At 44.4% G+C, this 19831-nt stretch overlaps 1 protein-coding gene across 1 annotated transcript; it reads left to right on the forward strand.

The window, feature by feature from the left end:
* The first annotated feature begins 7181 nt into the window (after positions 1 to 7181).
* On the forward strand, positions 7182 to 19631 carry DEGS1 (delta 4-desaturase, sphingolipid 1). Its single transcript, XM_075530669.1, has 3 exons — positions 7182 to 7355; positions 15124 to 15866; positions 19144 to 19631. Exons 1-3 carry the CDS (start codon positions 7274 to 7276, stop codon positions 19288 to 19290), a joined length of 972 nt encoding a protein of 323 aa, XP_075386784.1. The 5' UTR covers positions 7182 to 7273; the 3' UTR covers positions 19291 to 19631.
* Positions 19632 to 19831: the final 200 nt, after the last annotated feature.

Here is a 19831-nt window from a genome sequence, read left to right on the forward strand (position 1 = left end):
CAAAGCCCATCGGTGGACATTTGGATATACCCCGACAGAAGGGTTCTAAGGGATGATTCAAACAAGGTGCAGTATAGCACCTCTAGTTCCTGAATGCCTCCCGCTGCCCCCCACTATGACCCAGTCTACCTTACAAATCTGGCTATACAAGAGAACACACATTGGTACAGATAAGAGATTTGGGCACATGGAATTCAGGACAGAAAAACCCCTCAGGAACAGTAGTGGGAGTAGTGATATCGTGAGGGGAGGGGGATGATCAGAGAGGGGGAAGGGGGAGAAAGGGGGAACCCATCACAAGGTTGGATATATAGCCTGTCCCCCCTCCCAAAGGGGACAAAAAACAGAAATGTGGGTGAAGGGAGACAACAGACAGTGCAAGATAGGAAATAATATATAATTGATCAACGGTGGGAGGGTGGGAGAGGGAGGAGCGAAAAAGAGGAGCTTACACCAAAGTTCAAGTAGAAAATGTTTTGGAGATGATGATGGCAACATATGTACAAATATGCTTGATACAATTGATACATAGAATACTTTAAGAGCTGAAAGAGCCCCCAGTAAAAATGATTTTTTAAAAAAAGGAACAGCGAAACACCTAGTTCTTCAAGGAATCCTGCCACGACCACCAATTTCCCACCTTTATGACCCTTTTGGAGGCTTTGCCACCACCACAGAGTTCTTTGTCTAAATTCTAAATAAAATAAAATCTTGCACATAAAAAAAAGGGAACAGCCCATTCAGAAACAAATAAATGGAAAATGGAAATTTTAGTGGAAATGTACCTTGTCTTAAAATGAATCTAACCCTCATCAGAACGCAAAGTCATCTGAAATTGTGTAACAACATGTAGAGCTTTTGTCATTCACAGTGCCTTAAAGAGCAGACTGGGGAGTGTCTTTCTAGAATAACTGGTATGTTTGCCTCCAGGGAAATTACTTTGCAAGAATAAGAAAAAGATGTGAAGACTAGTGTGATGGTTGATGTAATGTGGTAACTAGGTTAGGTCATGATCAGGAGGGACCAGTCCCTGGATAATGATATCATGCTTAATAAAGTGGGGGGGGCAGCAAAAAAAGAGGAAGAGTCTCAATGAAATGGATTGACAAGTGGCTCAGACGTGAGAACAATCGTGAGGGCAGCACAGGACCAAGGAAGTGTGTCATTCTGTTGTACACGGCGTCACTATGCTGAGAACAGACTCAGCCTCGGCGACACCTAAAGCCAACAACAACCTTTCTCCTCTAGAATTCCACTTACTCTCCCGCAAAGTAACCATTTCTTGGGTGTCTTTCTAAATATATTTTATGCCTAGCCACAGAAATGTTTGTGTATATAGAAACTGCACTCTGGTGATCAAGTCATATGAATACATTACAAAGTTTGTCCTAAGGAGCCTCTGGGTGGTATAAATTGTTAAACAATGACTATGAGCAGGAAACCTAGGGAGTGCTCCAGTGAACCAATGTAAATCAGATTGGCTGTATGATAATGAATAACAACGTCCTCTCTTCTCAATGGTAGCTTAGCTTAACATTGCATGCACCACAATTAATGTATTTTTCAGTTGGATTGTTTGTTGTAAGAATCTCTAAAATATAAGGACTCCTCTAAAAGCCATCACCATAATATTATCGTACTTAAGAAATCAAATATTCATTCACTATTTAAATTGTCTCATAAATGTCCCTTATAAAAAACTTCAATGATTTTAATCAGAATCTAAATAGTTAGTATATACTTTTTCTTTTTTCTTTAACATTTTAAAGTATATACTTTTTCAAGCCACTTTCTTTTTTTAAAGTCATTTTATTGGGGGCTCATACAACTCATATCACAATCCACCCATCCATCCATTGTCAAGCACATTTGTACATTTGTTGCCCTCATCATTCTCAAAACATTTGCACTCCACTTAAGCCCCTGGCATCAGCTCCTCATTTTTCCCCTCCCTTCTTCCTCCCCCTCCTTCATAAACCCTTCTTAATTTATAAATTATTATTTTGTCATGTCTTACACTGTCTGACGTCTCCCTCCCTTCACCCACTTTTCTGTTGTCCATCCCCCAGGTTATATGTAGATCCTTATAATCGGTTCCCCTTTTCTACCCCACCTTCCCTTCACCCTTTGGTATAGCCATTCTCACCACTGATCCTGAAGAGATCATCTGTCCTGGATTCCCTGTGTTTCTGGTTCCTCTCTGTACCAATGTACATCCTCTGGTCTAGCCAGATTTGTAAGGTAGAATTGGGATCATGATAGTGGAGTGGCAGGGAGGAAGCACTTAAGAATTAGAGGAAAGTTGTATGTTTCATCATTGCTACACTGCACCCTGACTGGCTTTTCTCCTCTCTGCAACCCTTCTGTAAGGGGATGTCCTGTTACCTACAAATGGGCTTTGGGTCCCAAATCTGCACTCCCCCTCATTTACAATGATATAATTTTTTGTTCTTTGATGCCTGATACCTTATCCCTTCAACGCCCTGTGGTCACACAGGCTGGTGTGCTTCTTCCATGTGGGATTTGTTGCTTCTGAGCTAGATGGCCACCTGTTTACCTTCAAGTCCTTAAGACCCTAGACGCTATATCTTTTGATAGCCAGGCACCATCAGCTTTCTTCACCACATTTGCTTATGCACCCTCTTTGTCTTCAGTGATCATGTCGGGAAGGTGGAATGCCACATTAATAGAACATCATGGAATGCCTGTTTAATGCAACAAAGTGTTCTTGCCTTGAGGAAGTACTTGAGTGGAGGCCCAATGTCCACCTGCTACCTTAATACTAAACCTATAAATATATGCACATAGATCTATTTACCCTTCATCATATATATATTTACATATGTACATGCCTGTATTTAGACTACAGATGTCCCTCCTTTCCCCTGGCTCTTGCTTTTTAGGTGTGAAAACAAAACAAAACAATAGGTGTTCGTTAGATAGTTTGAGCCCAAAGGCTGACAAAGGGGCATGATCTTGGGGGGATCCATCAGTCTCTGTATGACCATTAAGCCAGGTCTCCTTTCTGGTTCTGAGTGTGGTTCACATTTTTCTCCCACTCTCTAGCACCTTCTAATGTGATTCTTTTCAGGGCAGTTGTAGCAGTAGCTGGGTACCATGCGTGTTTCTGGTCCCAGGCTGGTGGAGGTTTTGATGCTTGCAGACTCCATTCATCCACTGGACTAACGGTTCCCATAGGTCCTTTGATTTCCATCACCCGTCTTTCCTCCCAACCGGGAGAGACCAACTGCTGGATGTTCGATGCTTGCTCAGGAACTTTTAAGATCCCAGTCACTACTCACCAAAGTAGGATGCCTTTGCACACTGTGCTGTGTCAATTGGCCTTGGTGTTCCCCGACATCATGGTCCTGATCTCCCAGGTGCAGTAACTCGCTCCCTCAAGGTATTTAGTTATGTCTAACTTATTGGGATCTGGATCATTTATGGTGTAGTTTAGCATGTTCTTTCTATTTCCTTGGTTAGAAAGACGAACTTACTATTTCATAAAGAGTTCCAGCCTGGAAAACTCACAGGAGCAATTCTACCTTGTCCTATAGGGTCGCTTGAGTTGGCATTGCCTTGCATTTGGTTTGGGTTCTATTTCCTATATATTGAAAAGGCCCAGCAACATCGGGTTAGTGAGTCAGTCCATTCTGACTCACAGCGACCTTCTAGGTCAGAACTTCCCCTGTGTTTCGCAGGCTGTATATCTTTATGGAAGCAGAAAGCCTCGTTTCTACTGCTGAGCGCCTGGTAGTTTTAAACTGCTGACCTATTGGATTTAGCAGTTTGATTATACTCCCGGTCCTTTTGTGTGTGTATGGTGATGGTGGTGGTGTGCTCTTTAGGATGAGGCACACTGCTTCTGATTACAACTCAGTTTCTTTTTTTTTTTGTCTGCAGCTAATTACCTTTATTTCAAAACATGAATATAGAACAACAACCACAAAGCTTCTGTTGATATTAGGTTTGTCGCCTGCTTCACTGTAATCTGTGCTTTTTAAAAAAATCATTTTATTAGGGGCTTATACAACTCTTTTTACAATCTGTATATACATCATTTGTGTCCAGCACACTTGTACATATGTTGCCATCATCATTCTCAAAACACCTGCTTTCTACTTGAGCCCTTGGTATCAGCTCCTCATTTCCCCCTCCCTCCCCACTCCCCCGCTTCTCCCTTAATAATTTATAAATAATTATTATTTTATCATATCTTACACCATCCAATGTCTTTCTCACCCATTTCTCTGCTGTCCGTCCTCCAGGGAGGAGTTTACATGTAGACCTTGTCATCTGTTTCCCCTTTCTCCTTCACCCTCTCTCCACCTTCCCGATATGGCCACTCTCACCACTGTTCCTGAGGAGTTCATCTGTCCTGGATTCCCCGTATTTCCAGTTCCTATCCGTGCCAGTGTACATCTCCCGGTCCAGCCGGTTATGTAAGGTAGAATTGGGATTATGATAGTGGGGAGAGGAAGCATTCAAGAACTAGAGGACAATTGTATGTTTCATTGTTGCTACACTACACTCTGACTGGTTCATCACCTCACCACAACCCTTCTGCAAGGGGATGTCCAGTTTCTCCCAGATGGACCCTGGGTCCCCACTCTGCACTCCCCCACATTCACAATGCTATGATTATTATTTTTTGTCTTTGATGCCTAATACTTGATCCCTTCGATGCCTTGTCATCTCAAAGGCTGGTGTGCATTTTCCATGTGGGCTTTGTTGCTTTTCGGTTAGATGGCCCCTTGTTTATCTTACAGGCTATGGGACCCCAGATTCTATATATTTTGACAACTGGGCACTATCAGCTTTCTTCACCACACTTGCCCGTGCACCCGCTTTGTCTTCAGTGCTCGCATCAGGGTAGGCTGGTGTGCTTCTTCCTTGTGGGCTTTGTTTTTTCTTAGCTAGATGGCTGCCTGATTGTCTTCAAGCCTTTAAGACCCCTGATGCTATATCATTTGATAGTCGGGCACCATCAGGTTTGTTCCCAACTTTTGCTTATGCACCAACTTTGTCCTCAGTGATCTAATCGGGACAGGCCAGTGTGCTTCTTCCATGTGGGTTTTGTTGTCTCTCAGCTAGATGTCTGCTTGTTTATCTTCAGGTCTTTAAGACATCAGGTGCTATATCTTTTGGTAGCCGGGCACCATCAGCTTTCTTCACCAAAAGGAGGATGGAAAAAGGTATGGGTAGCAGGGGGAACAGGGCACTAACCCACATAGGGGGAGGGTGTTGATTGTGTTTCCACAGGGAAAGAGAGACAAGACTTCAAGCCAGAGCTCCAAGACAAGAACGCAACACGCTGACATGAAGCAGGGAACTGATAGAGAGGCCTGAGGGGCCGGCCCCATTACCAACTAAGTGGACAACACCACCCTCCACCCAAGAAGAATTCACTTCAGAGGACAGCGCTGATGCTACAGCTCAAGAAGAGGGGAAGAGGGACTGGTCTGGTCAGAGCACACAGGAGCCAACGAGGGGGCACAGGGGAAAAAAAGAAAAGGGTGACGCACATCCTGGCTCACCAAGCCCTGAGGACAATGTTCCTGCTCAGAACAGCAATGCACAGAGATGACCACAGGGCCGGGCCCACCATGGGACACAGCGTTCCTCATTGACCCATAGCACCATTGGGGAAAACACTAGAGACACACGGAGGGAATGGTGCCCGCCATGAGCTCACCACGCTGAAGCCAGCCTCTGAGGGCATGTAGCAGGAGCAGTGGGGGAAGCAGAGCAATGAAGTCCCCAGGGATAGAGGCGGTGCCAGGCATGGCACCCCATCAGACTTCACTGGAAAGCACCTGTGAAGGAAAACAAACAGACCCTGAACTATTCATACGTTTATGTGTGTGTCTCTGTTGTTGTTGTTGTAGCTATTGTTTTACTTTCTGTTGTTGCTTCGTGGTACTCAATCTTGTGATAGTACATAGCATGTCTACTTGGAGGGGATAGGTGGAATTAACAAGCCAGAAGAGAGAACAACAGGATGACAGTTGGGGGTGGGGGGCAAGGGGTAGTACAGGTGGTGGGGGAAAGGAAGAGGGTGTTAACAAACCCAGGGACAAGGGAATAACAAGTGATCCAAAATCAATGTCAAGGAGGGTGTGGGAGGTCTGACAGGGCTGGATCAAGGACAATGTAACTGAGAGGAATTCCTAAAAGCCAAATGAAAGCATGACATGATAGTGGGACAAGAGGAAAGTACAAACAGAGGAAAGAACTAGGAGGCAAAGGGTAGTCATAGAGATTTAAATAGAGACATACAAAATGTAAATATATTTATATACGATGAGGCGGGAATAGATCTATGTACATGTATTTATAGGTTTAGTATTAAGGAAACAGATGGACAGTGGGCCCCTGCTCAAGTATTCTCTCAACACAAGAACACTTTGTTCTAACAATTCGGCAGTCTGAGATGCTCACCTGCCTTGCACACTGATGACAATGGGTGCACAGGCAAATGTGGTCAGTTTCTTTTTTGATGGGGAAGTGCTACTACTTTTGAAACAAATGTTCCCTCTTTCAGAAGAGGTGTAGCTCAGCTGCTTTTGTGACAGAGAGATGCAAAATTGAGCAATCATCTGGGAGGGCGGTCCCATGAGAATGTTTCAGGCAAAACACGTAGCTAATCCGTATCATCTTTTCCTTTCTCGCCAGCAGGATTTTGATTGTGTATTTTTTTACTGGAAGACCCAGCCTTAGGTATCATTATTATTATTTTAATTCTTAATAAAAAATCTGCTGTGGAGGTGATTCCGGCAGCAGCCAAAAAGGCTCAGCAAGCAATTTGCTTTTAAAATGAACAAAACTTGGGCCACATGCCATTCAGCTCATAATGGTCCAGGATCTTTGTGGTTTGGCAGAGCTTCAGACCTCCGGGGAGCTCCACCCACGGAGGAGCTAAATCGGCTGCTTTATTAACCAGACACCTTTCCTTTCTTTTCCTCCTTGTCCCCGCAGGCACAGACAGCTCTGAGGGAACAGGGAGTGGCGGGAGCTGGCATCCTGACTCCGGGTGAAGCCGCGGGACTAAGAGCCCGAAGGGTGGAGCTTGCGAGCTGCCAGGACATGCCACCCTGTGGCTGTCCGCGCACGCCGTCAAGCCCCGCCCAGATGGGGCGGGGCGGGGGCGGAGTCTCCGTGACTCCGCCCCACCTCCTCGGCCGCTCCGCCCGCCGCCCGTGCCGCTGCCTTCGTCTGTCAGGAGCCGTATCCCAAAGCGCTCGGGCCGGGAGCGGGCCCGCGAGCCGCCGCCATGGGGAGCCGCGTCTCTCGAGAGGACTTCGAGTGGGTCTACACCGACGAACCGCACGCCACTCGGCGCCGGGAGATCCTGGGTGAGGACCGGCGCGGGCCCCGTTATGTGCGTGCGCGGCCTCCCGCCGCCGGGGCGCGCCCTCCCCGGCCAGGCCCTTTGCGCGCGGGGGGCGTCGGGGGAACCCGTTCCGAGCCCACTCTCCTGGCGTCCCGCGGCCGGCGCACGCTGGGGACAGACAGACGGGAGGTTTAGGCCGTTGCTCCCCGGCTCCGACCCGGCGGGAAGGAAGGATGGGGGCGCGCGCGCCCCCGCTGGGCCTTCCGCGAAGAGGCGCAGGCGCGTCCCCCGGGCGCGGGGCGTCCCCTTGGGGCCCTGCTGGCTAGTTGGGCTCGGGCCGGCCTAGAGCTCGCCCCCTCCCCCTCCCCCTGCTGGGGCGCCGGTGGGTGGGTAGATCCTCTCGGGTGAAGAGCCCTATGCCCTCGCTTGGGTGCCCTTTCCTCCACCCGCCCTCCGAAGCAGGCCCCGGGAAGGAGGGTGGTTTGCTGCGAGTGTCTCGGAGGCAGGGTGTGGCCCGCCGGGCCCGGGGACCTGCAGTCCAACCACACTGACCTTGTGACAGCCCTGCGGAGGCCACAGGGAGGGGACGAGGACCGTCCACGCCGACGTCTGTCTGGAGACCCCAGGGATCAGATACCCCGTGTTCTCTCTCACATGTCCTGGGCCTCATAACCAGCCCGGGACGTAACAAGGGCAGATTCACGCGTATTTTCTCTCCATCCCAGTTTGGTGCGACCTAAAAGAGGTTACATGGCTTTCCAAGTTTAGCCAGTTTGGGCCCTTTGCACCAGCCTAACTGGGCCTTTAACTCTAGAGGTGCTTACTGCACTGGACTACCTTCGGCTCCTGCTTTTATGGTTCGCTTATCTCTTCCAGGTTACTCCTAATGACATATCAGGCGCTGTAATAAGTGCTTTATGAACGTTAGCCAATTTAATGCTCCAGGTAACTCAAGTAGGTCGGAATCACCCCTATTTTAAAGATAGGGTAAAAGTGAACGAGTACAACATAGAGCGAGATCCTAATCCGTATTACTGTAGATTGCTTTCAAAATACACCTGTGTTTGTTTATCTGTGTTTTTACCTTATTCGCTGCCCGTCCAAAATTCAGGGAGCCAAATGGGTGATGAGGTGATCGGAGGAATCTCACTCCCATTCATTTGCCCAGTGGGAAGGAAAAGCAGCCGCTGATTTTTGCAAGGAGCTTCGTGTTTTCAAAAGTATAAGCGCACGGTCTGCTCAGTGAACGTTTACTTAATCCATGAAGTTTAAAATTGGAAGCTAGTGGAAGACTCATCAAACCCACTGCCGTGGGGTCATCTTAGACATAGTGACTCTTCAGTTAGTAGATCCAGGAAATGGATTTTTGAAATAGAGGCAGTCAATTGGGAGCTCAGACTTTTACAATTGTTTGCTAAGGGTAGCACTTTAAGTTACTTTTGTTTCACACTTCTTTTAAAATGAAAACATTTTGCAAATCATTTGCCCATACTTAATATGAGTTAGACTGTAATGCATGATATATATACATATATATATATAAAATGTAGAGTCAACATATTGATATCCATCCTTAAGAAACTCCTGAGTTCTAGAATTGGCTGTGAATTTTATGTTCAGAAAATCAAGGAAGTGAAAGGGTTCTTGTTGATGATGGTGATGCCTATATCAACCCTGAGCTTTTTTCCCCCGAAGACTTCCCCCTGAGACAGTTAACTTGGAAAGGACAGTTTACTATTTCTCAGTGAATGGATAATCATTTCCTTGCAAGTGTCACTACAACTCTGGATGAGAGATGTAATAACCTTAGGAAGGATAAGAATCTGGGGGCGGGGATGCACTTAAATTACAGATTTCTGACCATTTTGTCAGCTTTTTGGCCCAGGGGGAGGGGCGGGGGGGGGGCAAGCAAGAGGCATAATAGTAAATCGATTTGTTTTTTACCAACATCTGTAAATAGTAATTTTACATTTAGAGTCATGTTTTTTCCAAAGTTTATTTAAAAGCATTTATTTGATACATCTGTGGCCAATTGCTTTCTACAAGAAGGTTGATGTGTCCATTCACTAGGGAATAAAGCAGGTAGTGTTTTTGCTGCAAATGAATTGCCATCATCATTTGCTGTTAATCGATTCTGGTTCATGACAACCCAGGTGTATGCACATGGAACAAAAATGAAATTGGACCTTTACCTCATACTAGATATAAAAGTTAATTTAGGATGGACCAATAAGTATAAAAACAGCTAAAACCATAAAACTCTGAAGAAAATATTTGAGAGGAAATTTCAAGACCTTGTTTTTAAGTTTATTCTTAGATATGACACCAACAAAAGGTGTCATGTCAAGCAACAAAAGGACAAAATATATTGGACTGTGTCAAAATTTTAAACTTGTTCGTCAAGGATTTTGTTAAGAAAGGAGACTGAGGTGCTGATGTGGTGAGGAAAGCTGATGGTGCCTGGCTATCAAGAGATACAGCGTCTGGGGTCTTAAAGGCTTCAGGATAAACAAGCAGCCATCTAGCTCAGAAGCAACAAAGCCCACATGGAAGAAGCATACCAGCCTGTATGATCATGAGGTGTCGATACTATCAGGTATTAGGCATCAAAGAACAAAAAAATCATATTGATGTGAATAAGGGGGAGTGCAGAGTGGAGACCCAAAGCTCATCTGTAGGCAACTGGACATCTCCCTACAGAAGGATCCCAGGAAGGAGACAAGCTAGTCAGGGTGCAGTGTAGCACCAATGAAACATACAGCTTTCCTCTAGTTCCTAAATACTTCCTCCTCCCGTCCCCCTATCATGATCCAAATTCTACCTTACAAATCTGGCTAGACCAGAGGATATACACTGGTACAGATAGGAACTGGAAACACCGGGACTCCAGGGCAGATAAAACCCCAGGACCAGTAATGAGAGTAGCGATACCAGGAGGGGAAGGGAAAGGTGGGGGAAAAGTGGGGATCAATCAATGATCTACATAAAACCCCCTCCCAAGGGGACAGACAACAGAAAAGTGGGTGAAGGGAGACATTGGACAGTGTAAGACATGAAAAAACAATTTATAAATTATCAAGGGTTTGGGAGGGAGTGGGGAGCGAGGAGGCAGGAGAAAAATAAGGAGCTGATACCAAGGGCTCAAGTAGAAAGCAAATGTTTTGAGAATGAGGATGGCAACAAATGTACCAATGTGCTTGACACAATGGGTGTATGTATGGATTGTGATCAGTTGTACGAGCCCCCAATAAAATGGTTTTTTTAAAGACTGAATACAGGTTGTCTTTTAACTTGATAGCAGTAGCACAGAGATTTCTTTCTTTATTTTCTTTTGTCTCTTGTGCTTTGGGTGGGAAGAAAAACCAAGAAAGGTCATAAAGATTTCTTCCTATGTTTCCTTTAAAAGTTTTATCATTATAGCTTTTCTAGTTATGCCTATGATGTGTTATGAATTAATACACATAAATGGTGTGAGGTAAGGACCCAACGTCATTCATTTGCATGTGGCTCCAGTTGTTCCAGCACAAAAACAAAGCACCCTGTTCTTTACCCCACTGAATTGTTTTAGCACTCTTACAGTATTTCATGTTTATATACAACTCTTCTGGGAAAATCCATTATCTTTTTTTTCCACTGTGACGGGTGAAAGTTCCAAGGTGTATTCTCTTAATTAACTTTTCCAAGATTTTTTTGAAACTTGCTCATATTATTACAGCTTGGTAAAAATTTGGTGCTTGTAAAATTACTTAGCCAAATAGCTTCTCAGAGGACTGTGAATGTTTTCTCTAGTTAAAAAAATTCACAATAAAACAAACATTCAACATGAACACTTGAGTGGCGTTGACTACAATATTCACATTGTGTTATCCTATCTGTGTATTGCCTTGTGACCATTACGTTAGAGACTCTGTCTCTTAAAGGTCTCATCTGTTCTTTAGCGCTGCTGTTGGCCATTGGATCTTGTATGGTTAATTCCTTCAAAGAGTATAGTGCTCAAGGGCAGCATTCTTTATTACTTGAACTAAACTGTTATTAGGTTTAAGATGACTTCATGGGATAGTGTTCTATTTATCTTCAAGAGAATATGAAGTCTCCAATTTAATTCATACGAACTTACTACTCAAAATTCAACTCAGTGCCATTGAGTTGATTCTGACTCTAAGCAGCCCTACAGGACAGGGTAGAACAGCCCCTGTGGGTTTCTGAGACTAAAACTCAGGAATAGAAAACTTCATCTTTCTCTCTTGGAGCAGCTGGTTGTCTTGAACTGCCAAACTTGTGGTTAGCAAGCCAACTCGAAACCCACTATATTACCAGAGTTCCTTCTACTTACGATAGAATGAATAATTTCTATCCTTTATTGACTCTTGTCAGTTTTATATAAGGTAAAGATGTTGGAGTTCCATTTAAACATAAATAACACTTTAAAAGAATGAGTACTCATCTACCAATAAATGAATGGCTGTTATTCTTTTGTTGGAGAGTTGCTCAGAAATGCTATTTTAATGAATGAGTATTTGAACTCTTCATTTACACCAGAAAATTTAGTTGTAGATGAATTCATTTTTGATTGTGTAGGATTGTCATATATATATCCTACAAAATTACTACTAGCATTTGATAAAATGAGTTATAACAACAAAGATTACAAGTGGAGAGAGAAAAATACAAACAAACCTCAGTGCCACTGAGTGGATTCTGAATCCCAGTGACCCTGTAGAACTTCCCGATGGGTTTCTGAGACTCAGTCTTCATGGGAATAGGAAGCCTGTTGCTCACTGAGTGGCCAGTGGTTTTAAACGTAGACCAAGAGATTAGCAACTCAGAGTGTGGCCCCCACACCCCAGGGCTCCGCAGAAGGAGAGAGGGAAAGAAACGGGAGTTATTTACCTTGACCTGTACCACCTTAGTTCAGGTGTTTACAATCAGACTCAGTAACATCCTGCTCTGCTTATTCAGATTTTACTGACTTCCTCTCTGCTGGTCATCTTCCACATGTAGAGAAGAGGCTGGAGCTGCCCTCGTTTGCTTTTTAAGAGCATTCTGCGTGACCTGTCTGAGGAGAAAAGCTGTGTCTGTGCTCTGTCTCCTTTTCTTCTCAGATGTGGTAGTCGACAGAGAACTATCTCCATTCTCTCTGGAATGCAAAGGCCCTGTCCATAATATTTGAAGATGTGCAGTAGAATTCAGCACTGAGAACTGAATACAGATTAGTGCTAAAATTGTAGAACGGGCTCAAGACAGGGACATGATAAATCAGTAGACTACTTTGGAAATTCTTCTTCTTTTTTTTTTTTTATAAATCTTTTTATTGGGGCTCATACAACTCTTATCACAATGCATACATACATCAATTGAGTAAAGCACCCTTATACATTCGTTGCCCTCGTCATTCTCAAAATTCACCTTCCACTTGGGTTCCTCGAATCAGCTCTGCTTCCTTTTTTTCCCTCCCCCTCCCTCCCCGCTTCCCCCTTCCCCCTACACCCTTAGTAGTTTATAAATAATTATTTTATCTTATCTTACACTGCCCAGCGTCTCCCCTCACCCACCTTCTCATTGCCCATCTCCCAGGGAGGAGGTTACACATAGATCCCCAAGATCGGTTCTCCCTTTCTACACCCACTTCCCTCCTGGTGTCGCCACTCCCACCGCTGGTCCTGAGGGGTTCGTCAGTCCTAGATTCCCTGTGTTTCCAGATCCCTACTGCACCGCTGTACATCCTCTGGTCTAACCAGGTCCACAAGGTAGAATTGGGGTCATGATAGTTGGGAGGGGAGGAAGCGTTCAAGAACTAGAGGAAGGTTTTGAGTTTCATTGTTGCTACACTGAACCCTGAGTGACTCATCTCCTCCCCACTACCCCTCTGCAAGGGATGTCCAGCTGTCTACAGATGGGCATTGGGTCCCCATCACGCTCTCCCCCTCATTCACAGTGATGTGATCCCCCCCCCCGCCCGGCCTTTGTTGTTTGAGACCTGAAACTTTGGTAATTATTCTAATGAAACTACTCAACCGAAGAAAACAAGATTACCTTTAAGTGGCAAAAACATTTTCGTAATCTAATTATATGTATAAAAAACCAAGCTGGAGCAACTGAACACACTGCTGAGTTGATCTGAAGCATAGCAGCCCTAGAGTGGAAGAGTCCCGTGGGTTTTCCACAGCTGTCATCTTTATAGAAGCAGTCCGCTGCCTCTGTCCTCCGCAGAACAGTGCGGCCGGTAGTAGGAACCATGAACCTTCCAGTTAACATTTAAGTGCTTTAGCCACCTTGCCATTAGGGCTCCTTAAGTCAGTTGGCCCTTGTACAACTCAGGGTTTAGGAACACCAACTCCCCGTCTCCTACCCCCCCCACACACATACCTGTAATCAAAAATCTGCTTACTACTTTTGACATCCCCCAAACTAATAGCCTTACCAAGAACCTAAACTCAGTACCTAATTTGTATCTTAGAAGCAGCCCTGGTGGTTTCTCGTTGGACTGCAGTCTGCAAGATCAGGAGTGTGAAACCACCAGTTGCTCTGCCGGAGAAAGACGGGGTTTCTACTCTGGCAAAGGGTCACAGTCTCAGAACCCCACAGGGGCCGTTCTACCTGCTCTGTAGGATTGCTACGAGTTAGAATCAACTCCATGGCAAGGAGGGTTTTTTTAAATTTTAGTTTCATATCTTCTGTGTATTATATACTGCACCCATTTAAAAGCTGCATTTTCAATACAAGATAAAAACATATTTTGCAAAAATTTAAAAAGCATGATCTCATACCTGTTGGCATAGCTTCCAGAATCTCCTTTTCTAAAACGTCCTTACACTAGATTCATTGGTCTTGGGAATGGTGGGCAACTGCAGCTCTAGCCCACAATCTACAGCGTAGAGCAAACAATTCTGCTTTTGTTCCTAATGCCAGGACGTTGCTTCTTGGGAACACTGGCAGCATCACTGGCAGCACTTGGTATGCAGCCCGTATGCTATCCAAGGCTTACAGTACTGCAGGGAACACGGCGGAAATAGAAGGGACCCTAGAGAGGCCAGTTACCTTTCTGTGATACACAATTCACTGGAACTGCTCACGCAGAGATGATTAGCAGCATACAGCATTTTAAAAACAAAAACAAACTCAAGGTACAAGGGGAGGCACATTATTCAAACTCTTGTTGTTCCAGGATGAGCTTGAATATATTGCGCTGCCAGATGCGTATTCACTGCCATTGAGTTAACCCTGACTCTCGCAACCTTGTAGGACAGGGTAGACCAGCTCCTGTGGATAGAAAGTGCAATTTTAGAGACATTGTGATCACAACACTGGAAGGTCTTCTGTTTTCTGTATGAAGATTTGTTAGGCAAAGGGGTCATTTACAGAAGAACAGGATCATCATACAACCTGACAAATGCAGTCATTGTCACAGAAGTATATGTGTCGTCGAGATTGTTGGACGGCTGTTTTGCTGTGTGCATTTCCATTGCCGTTAAAAATGTAGTACGCATGCACAAGGAACTGGGTCACGTGAAACCTTACGACTCTTGTACTTCCCCTTCTGCTAATGTGGAAATTCTAGATTCTGAGGCCAATTTTTCCTACAGGATTTCTCAGTGTTCTTGATAGTATTAGCATCACTACTCAGAACCCTTTGCTTAATAGAAACATGTTTGATAGTGATAGACTAACAGCTGACGTGTAGAGATTTGGAGCAAGAAAAATAGTGACATTTAAATGTTCCACTAAATCAGGATTGCTGAAGTCATGGGGTGCTTTTCTGAGTTCCTGACTTGTTTTCTTTTTCTTTACAGCGAAGTACCCTGAGATCAAATCGTTGATGAAACCTGACTACAGACTGATTTGGATTACAGCCATGATGGTCTTCATCCAGCTGATCGCTTTATACTTAGTCAGAGACTTGGACTGGAAATGGGTCATGTTCTGGGCATACGCTGTAGGCAGCTGCCTTAACCACTCGATGACTTTGGCAATTCATGAGATTTCCCATAACAGTGCCTTTGGCAACTGCAAAGCTATGTGGAATCGCTGGTTTGGGATGTTTGCGAATTTTCCTATTGGCGTTCCATATTCCATTTCTTTCAAGAGGTACCATATGGACCATCATCGCTACCTCGGAGGGGATGGCATCGATGTGGACATCCCTACTGATTTTGAGGGCTGGTTTTTCTGTACCACTTTCCGAAAGTTCATATGGGTTGTTCTTCAGCCTCTCTTTTATGCTTTCCGGCCTCTGGTCATCAACCCCAAGCCTATTTCTAATCTGGAGATAATCAATGTGATAGCCCAGATTAGTTTCAACATTGCCATTTACTACTTTTTAGGAGTTAAATCTCTGGTCTACATGTTGGCAGCCTCCTTATTTGGTCTGGGCTTGCACCCGATTTCTGGACATTTCATAGCCGAACATTACATGTTCTTAAAGGGACATGAAACATACTCATATTACGGGCCTCTGAACTTGCTGACCTTCAATGTGGGTTATCACAACGAACATCATGACTTTCCCAACATTCCTGGCAAAAGCCTTCCACTGGTAAGTCAACAGTTCAGTACATGGACCCTAATTTCCAGTAAGCATACGACTAAGATAGGTGTTGACTTGCTTATTTCCCAAGGAATCCAGGCCAGATAGCCAGTCTCGGTCCCACATCAGAAGAGTGGCTAGCGAATGGATGCTGGTGTTTCACCGCTGAATTCACAAAGGGTTTGCTCTCCTCGCCTAGTGGTTACACTTAGGTCAAACAATGTCCAAGGAGTATAAACTGGGAACTTAGAAAGCTAGTCATGAATGGAAAACACAAGCATCCGGTTGTGTCCCTTCATCGCTGTTAATCTGAACAGGCCTTGCTGAGCCTCAGATGGTGGCTTTTTAAATGAAATACAGATGTCCTACGTCACTAATCAATTTCCAGTACTACACACAGGCTGTCGTCAGGGACGGGCGAGGCCACTTCGAACTGCAGACTTTGAGTGTACTGTCTGTGGAGTAAACGAAGGGAAATTTTTCGACCCTCATCTTTCCACCCTTTCCAGAATGATCGCTTGCTTAACTTTATCTCCCCAGCAAGTTCCCTCAGCTTCCCATCCACACACTGGGTAGCTTTTGCAATTCTATGATGAAAAAACAACAACAACGCACCCATAGTTTTAAATGGAGGACTAACTAGGATGGAATGTAATACTAGAGTTCCTAATAGTTTGCAGCTTTAGTGTAAGGAATTGTAGTCAGCTGTCTTACGCTCTCACCCCCAGTTCCAGTCCGTTGACTCCTTGAGTTTGTAAACGTTGTCTGTTTAAACACATGCACACCTCCCACAGCAAGACAACTAAATGACTTGAGATTCTTAGAAGGACATGGGCCAGTACACATTCTGCTAGATGGCTTCTGATGACATGATAAACTCTGTTAGTGGTCTGTGTTGAAATATTTCAGGGTGAAATTGGCACATATCAGCAGAGCAAACCAGGGGGGATGGGGGGTGTTTCTAGGTTATTAGTGAACATAAACGCAGGGCAGATGGGCATTCTTTTATCTACTCTGGACTTTAAAATTTTCAGAATGAAATGTCTGGGCAACGCCCCCCACACACAGTGCGATGGCAGCACACAGCTACAATTTTGCTCTGTGGTTGTCAGTGAGCAGTCAGCGCGAGGTCTTGCCTTCTTAAATAGAGAAGCAGGATCTTAATGTTATTGTGTAAAGGATGTTGGAGGAAAAGTGTAAAGAGAAAGTCAATCACTCGTTGAACCAAATCATTTTTGCCGGCATGAGCCATAGCTGAAAACTCCGTTCAGTTCAGACATGACTGACTCCTCGTTTCCCACTCTGCTTCCTCTGTCATCGACTTGTCTGCCTAACAGGCAGCCTCAGCATCCTGTGTTAGCAGTCCCTCCCCTGCCATTTCTACAGTCCCTGCCAAGAGTGGCCTGTACCATTGTCATCAGTGTACATGGGATTAAGTTGTTAATAGGTGTGCGGTAGAAAGGTTTAGTTTTAACAGCACTGGTGGTCGTTGTGTGATTACGAGTTGGGCGCTAACCACAAGGTCAAAAGTTTGAACCTATCAGCTGCTCCTCAGGAGAAAGATGAAACTTTGTGTAGAGAGACAGTCTCGGAAACCCACTGGAGCAGTTACACCCTGGCCTGCAGGGTCGCTGTGACTTGGCATCGACACAAGGGCAGTGAGTTTGGCTTGAGGTACACTCCACCCCCTTAAAGTGGTGGGTTTTGATATCTCTACTGGATTGTACAAACCTCGCCACAACCAAATTTATAGAACATTTTGACTACAATAAGATTTTCAATTTAATACACTTTTTTTAAAATGGAGCTTTGCTGCTCATAGACACTTGAGTGCTTGTTTTTCTTTGTATACATAGAAAAGCAGGTGACAGGAAGCAAGACAACCTAGGTGCTTATTGTCAATATGTGAATCATGCTGGACTCTTGGCAAACTCATTCCCCAGGCTTTCCTACTCCTTGTACTAAGGAGTGTATTAATGGTTGGCCTTGGGCCTTATTAGGAGCTTTTAAGGAGCCCTGGTGGCGTAGTAGTTATGCTGTGGGCTACAATCCACAAGGTCAGCATTTCAAACCGCCAGGCACTCCGAAGGAGCAAGCAGGGCTTTCCACTCCTGTACAGTTACAGCCTCGGAAACCCGTGGGGCTGTTTTACCCTGCCCTTCAGGGTCGCTGTGAGTCAACATCGACTTGATGGCAGTTCGTATAAATTATAAGCTCTTGCTTGGTTTTCCATTATTTATTTATGTAGGCTGAGGGTCGTGACTTAAAATATTTATTCGGGATCTGAATTGGCCCTGACAGTTACTTTTTCTGAAAGATAGTGTCTTCTCTAATTAGTTTTTAAGGAAAACAAATTTCTGCTGGCTTTGACAACCAGTTCACTGTGAATTATGAAGCAGTTTATTTTTATTTGCGGAGTCTTTTTGCAGTTAGCCGCTATTGAGCCTCTCATGGTGACTCCCAGTAGGATTGGGTCAGGTGAGCCATGCGTTTTCATTGGCTGGCCTTTTGAAGTAGATTGCTAGGCCTTTCTTCCTAACCCACCTTAGTCTGGAAGCTCCTCTGAAATCTGGCAGCATTAGAGCAACACATAAGTCTTCACTGATTTTTTTTTTAAATCACTGCCATCATGACAGCCCCTATGACTCTCCAAGAGTTAACTCTTCATAGGAGTAAAAAGCCTTTCTCCCCAGGAGCAGCTGGTGGTTTCAAACTGCTAACTTGGAGGATCACAGCCCAACTCATAACCCCAGCACCACCACTGGCAGACAGGTGGTGGCTGTACTTGAGGTGCACAGTGTTGACTTGTAGTTCCTTATGGAAGAACTTTGTGCCCCAAATGATTGCTCCTTTGGATGACAGATTCATGCACTTGATAAGTGCACTCCAGAATGCCTTATTAGTATTTGTAAGCTCCTTAAAAACGGACCAGTGTTACTTTTATATTGTACCATCCAACCCACATGGTATGCCCCTAAAAAATACCAAATTAATTGAGTTGCAGGCACTTGTTATAGAACCCATGTGCCAAATTTTGCAAACCAGACCGTCAAAGCCTGATAGTAATCCTAGAAGATCAAATGTATTTAACTATTGAAATGCTACTGCCTTCAGTTTTGAATTCCTGAATACTACCTCTCTCGCCTCCTCTTCTTTTTATTTTTTGAGAAGGAGGGAGAAAGCTCTCAGTCTCCTTATGGAGTGTATATGTGGAACATTCTCTATGGTCTTTAACAGGATTTCGTATCAACTGTTAACTCATCTTCCTGTATATTTTCCCTTCTAGGTGAGAAAAATTGCCGCTGAATATTATGACACCCTGCCCCACTATCATTCCTGGATCAAAGTATTGTATGATTTTGTGATGGATGAAACAATAAGTCCATACTCGAGAGTAAAGAGACATCCAAAAGGACAAGTGATACAGGATTGAGTGTCATCGTAGTCAAAGGAATTCTTAGAAACTTTCAGATAGCTGACAAACTGAAATTTGTGTGTTATTGAACTTATGACCTGTATTTAGAAGCTGTCCTGGGACCATTTTGAAGCAGGCGCCCCGTGGTCTCAGGAAGCTAACACGACTTCATACAGCCAACCTGTCCACAGTGCCCCTGCCACTCAGGCCTTGCATTGTCATTGTTCAGGATGTTCTCCCGAACCTGTCGTTTTGTAAGCATATCCCAAAAACTTTTAGAAAGCTATTTCTACCATTATTTTCACGATAAGCTTTTACTTTATTAAACCAGCTAATAAACTGAGCTATTAATCACACAATGTCATTTTTTATGATATTTTTGAATTTCACTTATCTACCCTGTTGTATAATACAGTAACCTTGTTATTGGATGCATTTACTTAAATTAGACACTGCTGAGTCCTATTTAGGCTCACACACAAAAGTACTTGTTGTACTGGTGTCTAGCTAGCATTCAGCTTCCTCTCATATGTGATACTCAAACTGGAAACCCTTGAAC

Source organism: Tenrec ecaudatus, chromosome 1 (assembly GCF_050624435.1).
Source record: "Tenrec ecaudatus isolate mTenEca1 chromosome 1, mTenEca1.hap1, whole genome shotgun sequence".
In the NCBI taxonomy this organism is placed as follows: domain Eukaryota; kingdom Metazoa; phylum Chordata; class Mammalia; order Afrosoricida; family Tenrecidae; genus Tenrec; species Tenrec ecaudatus.

Coding starts and splice junctions, on each gene's coding strand:
- DEGS1 (XM_075530669.1), top strand. CDS start 7,274: ATGGGGAGCCGCGTCTCTCGAGAGGACTTCGAGTGGGTCTACACCGAC. Junction 7,356..15,123: donor TCGGCGCCGGGAGATCCTGG/GTGAGGACCGGC, acceptor TTTTCTTTACAG/CGAAGTACCCTGAGATCAAA. Junction 15,867..19,143: donor CTGGCAAAAGCCTTCCACTG/GTAAGTCAACAG, acceptor TTTCCCTTCTAG/GTGAGAAAAATTGCCGCTGA.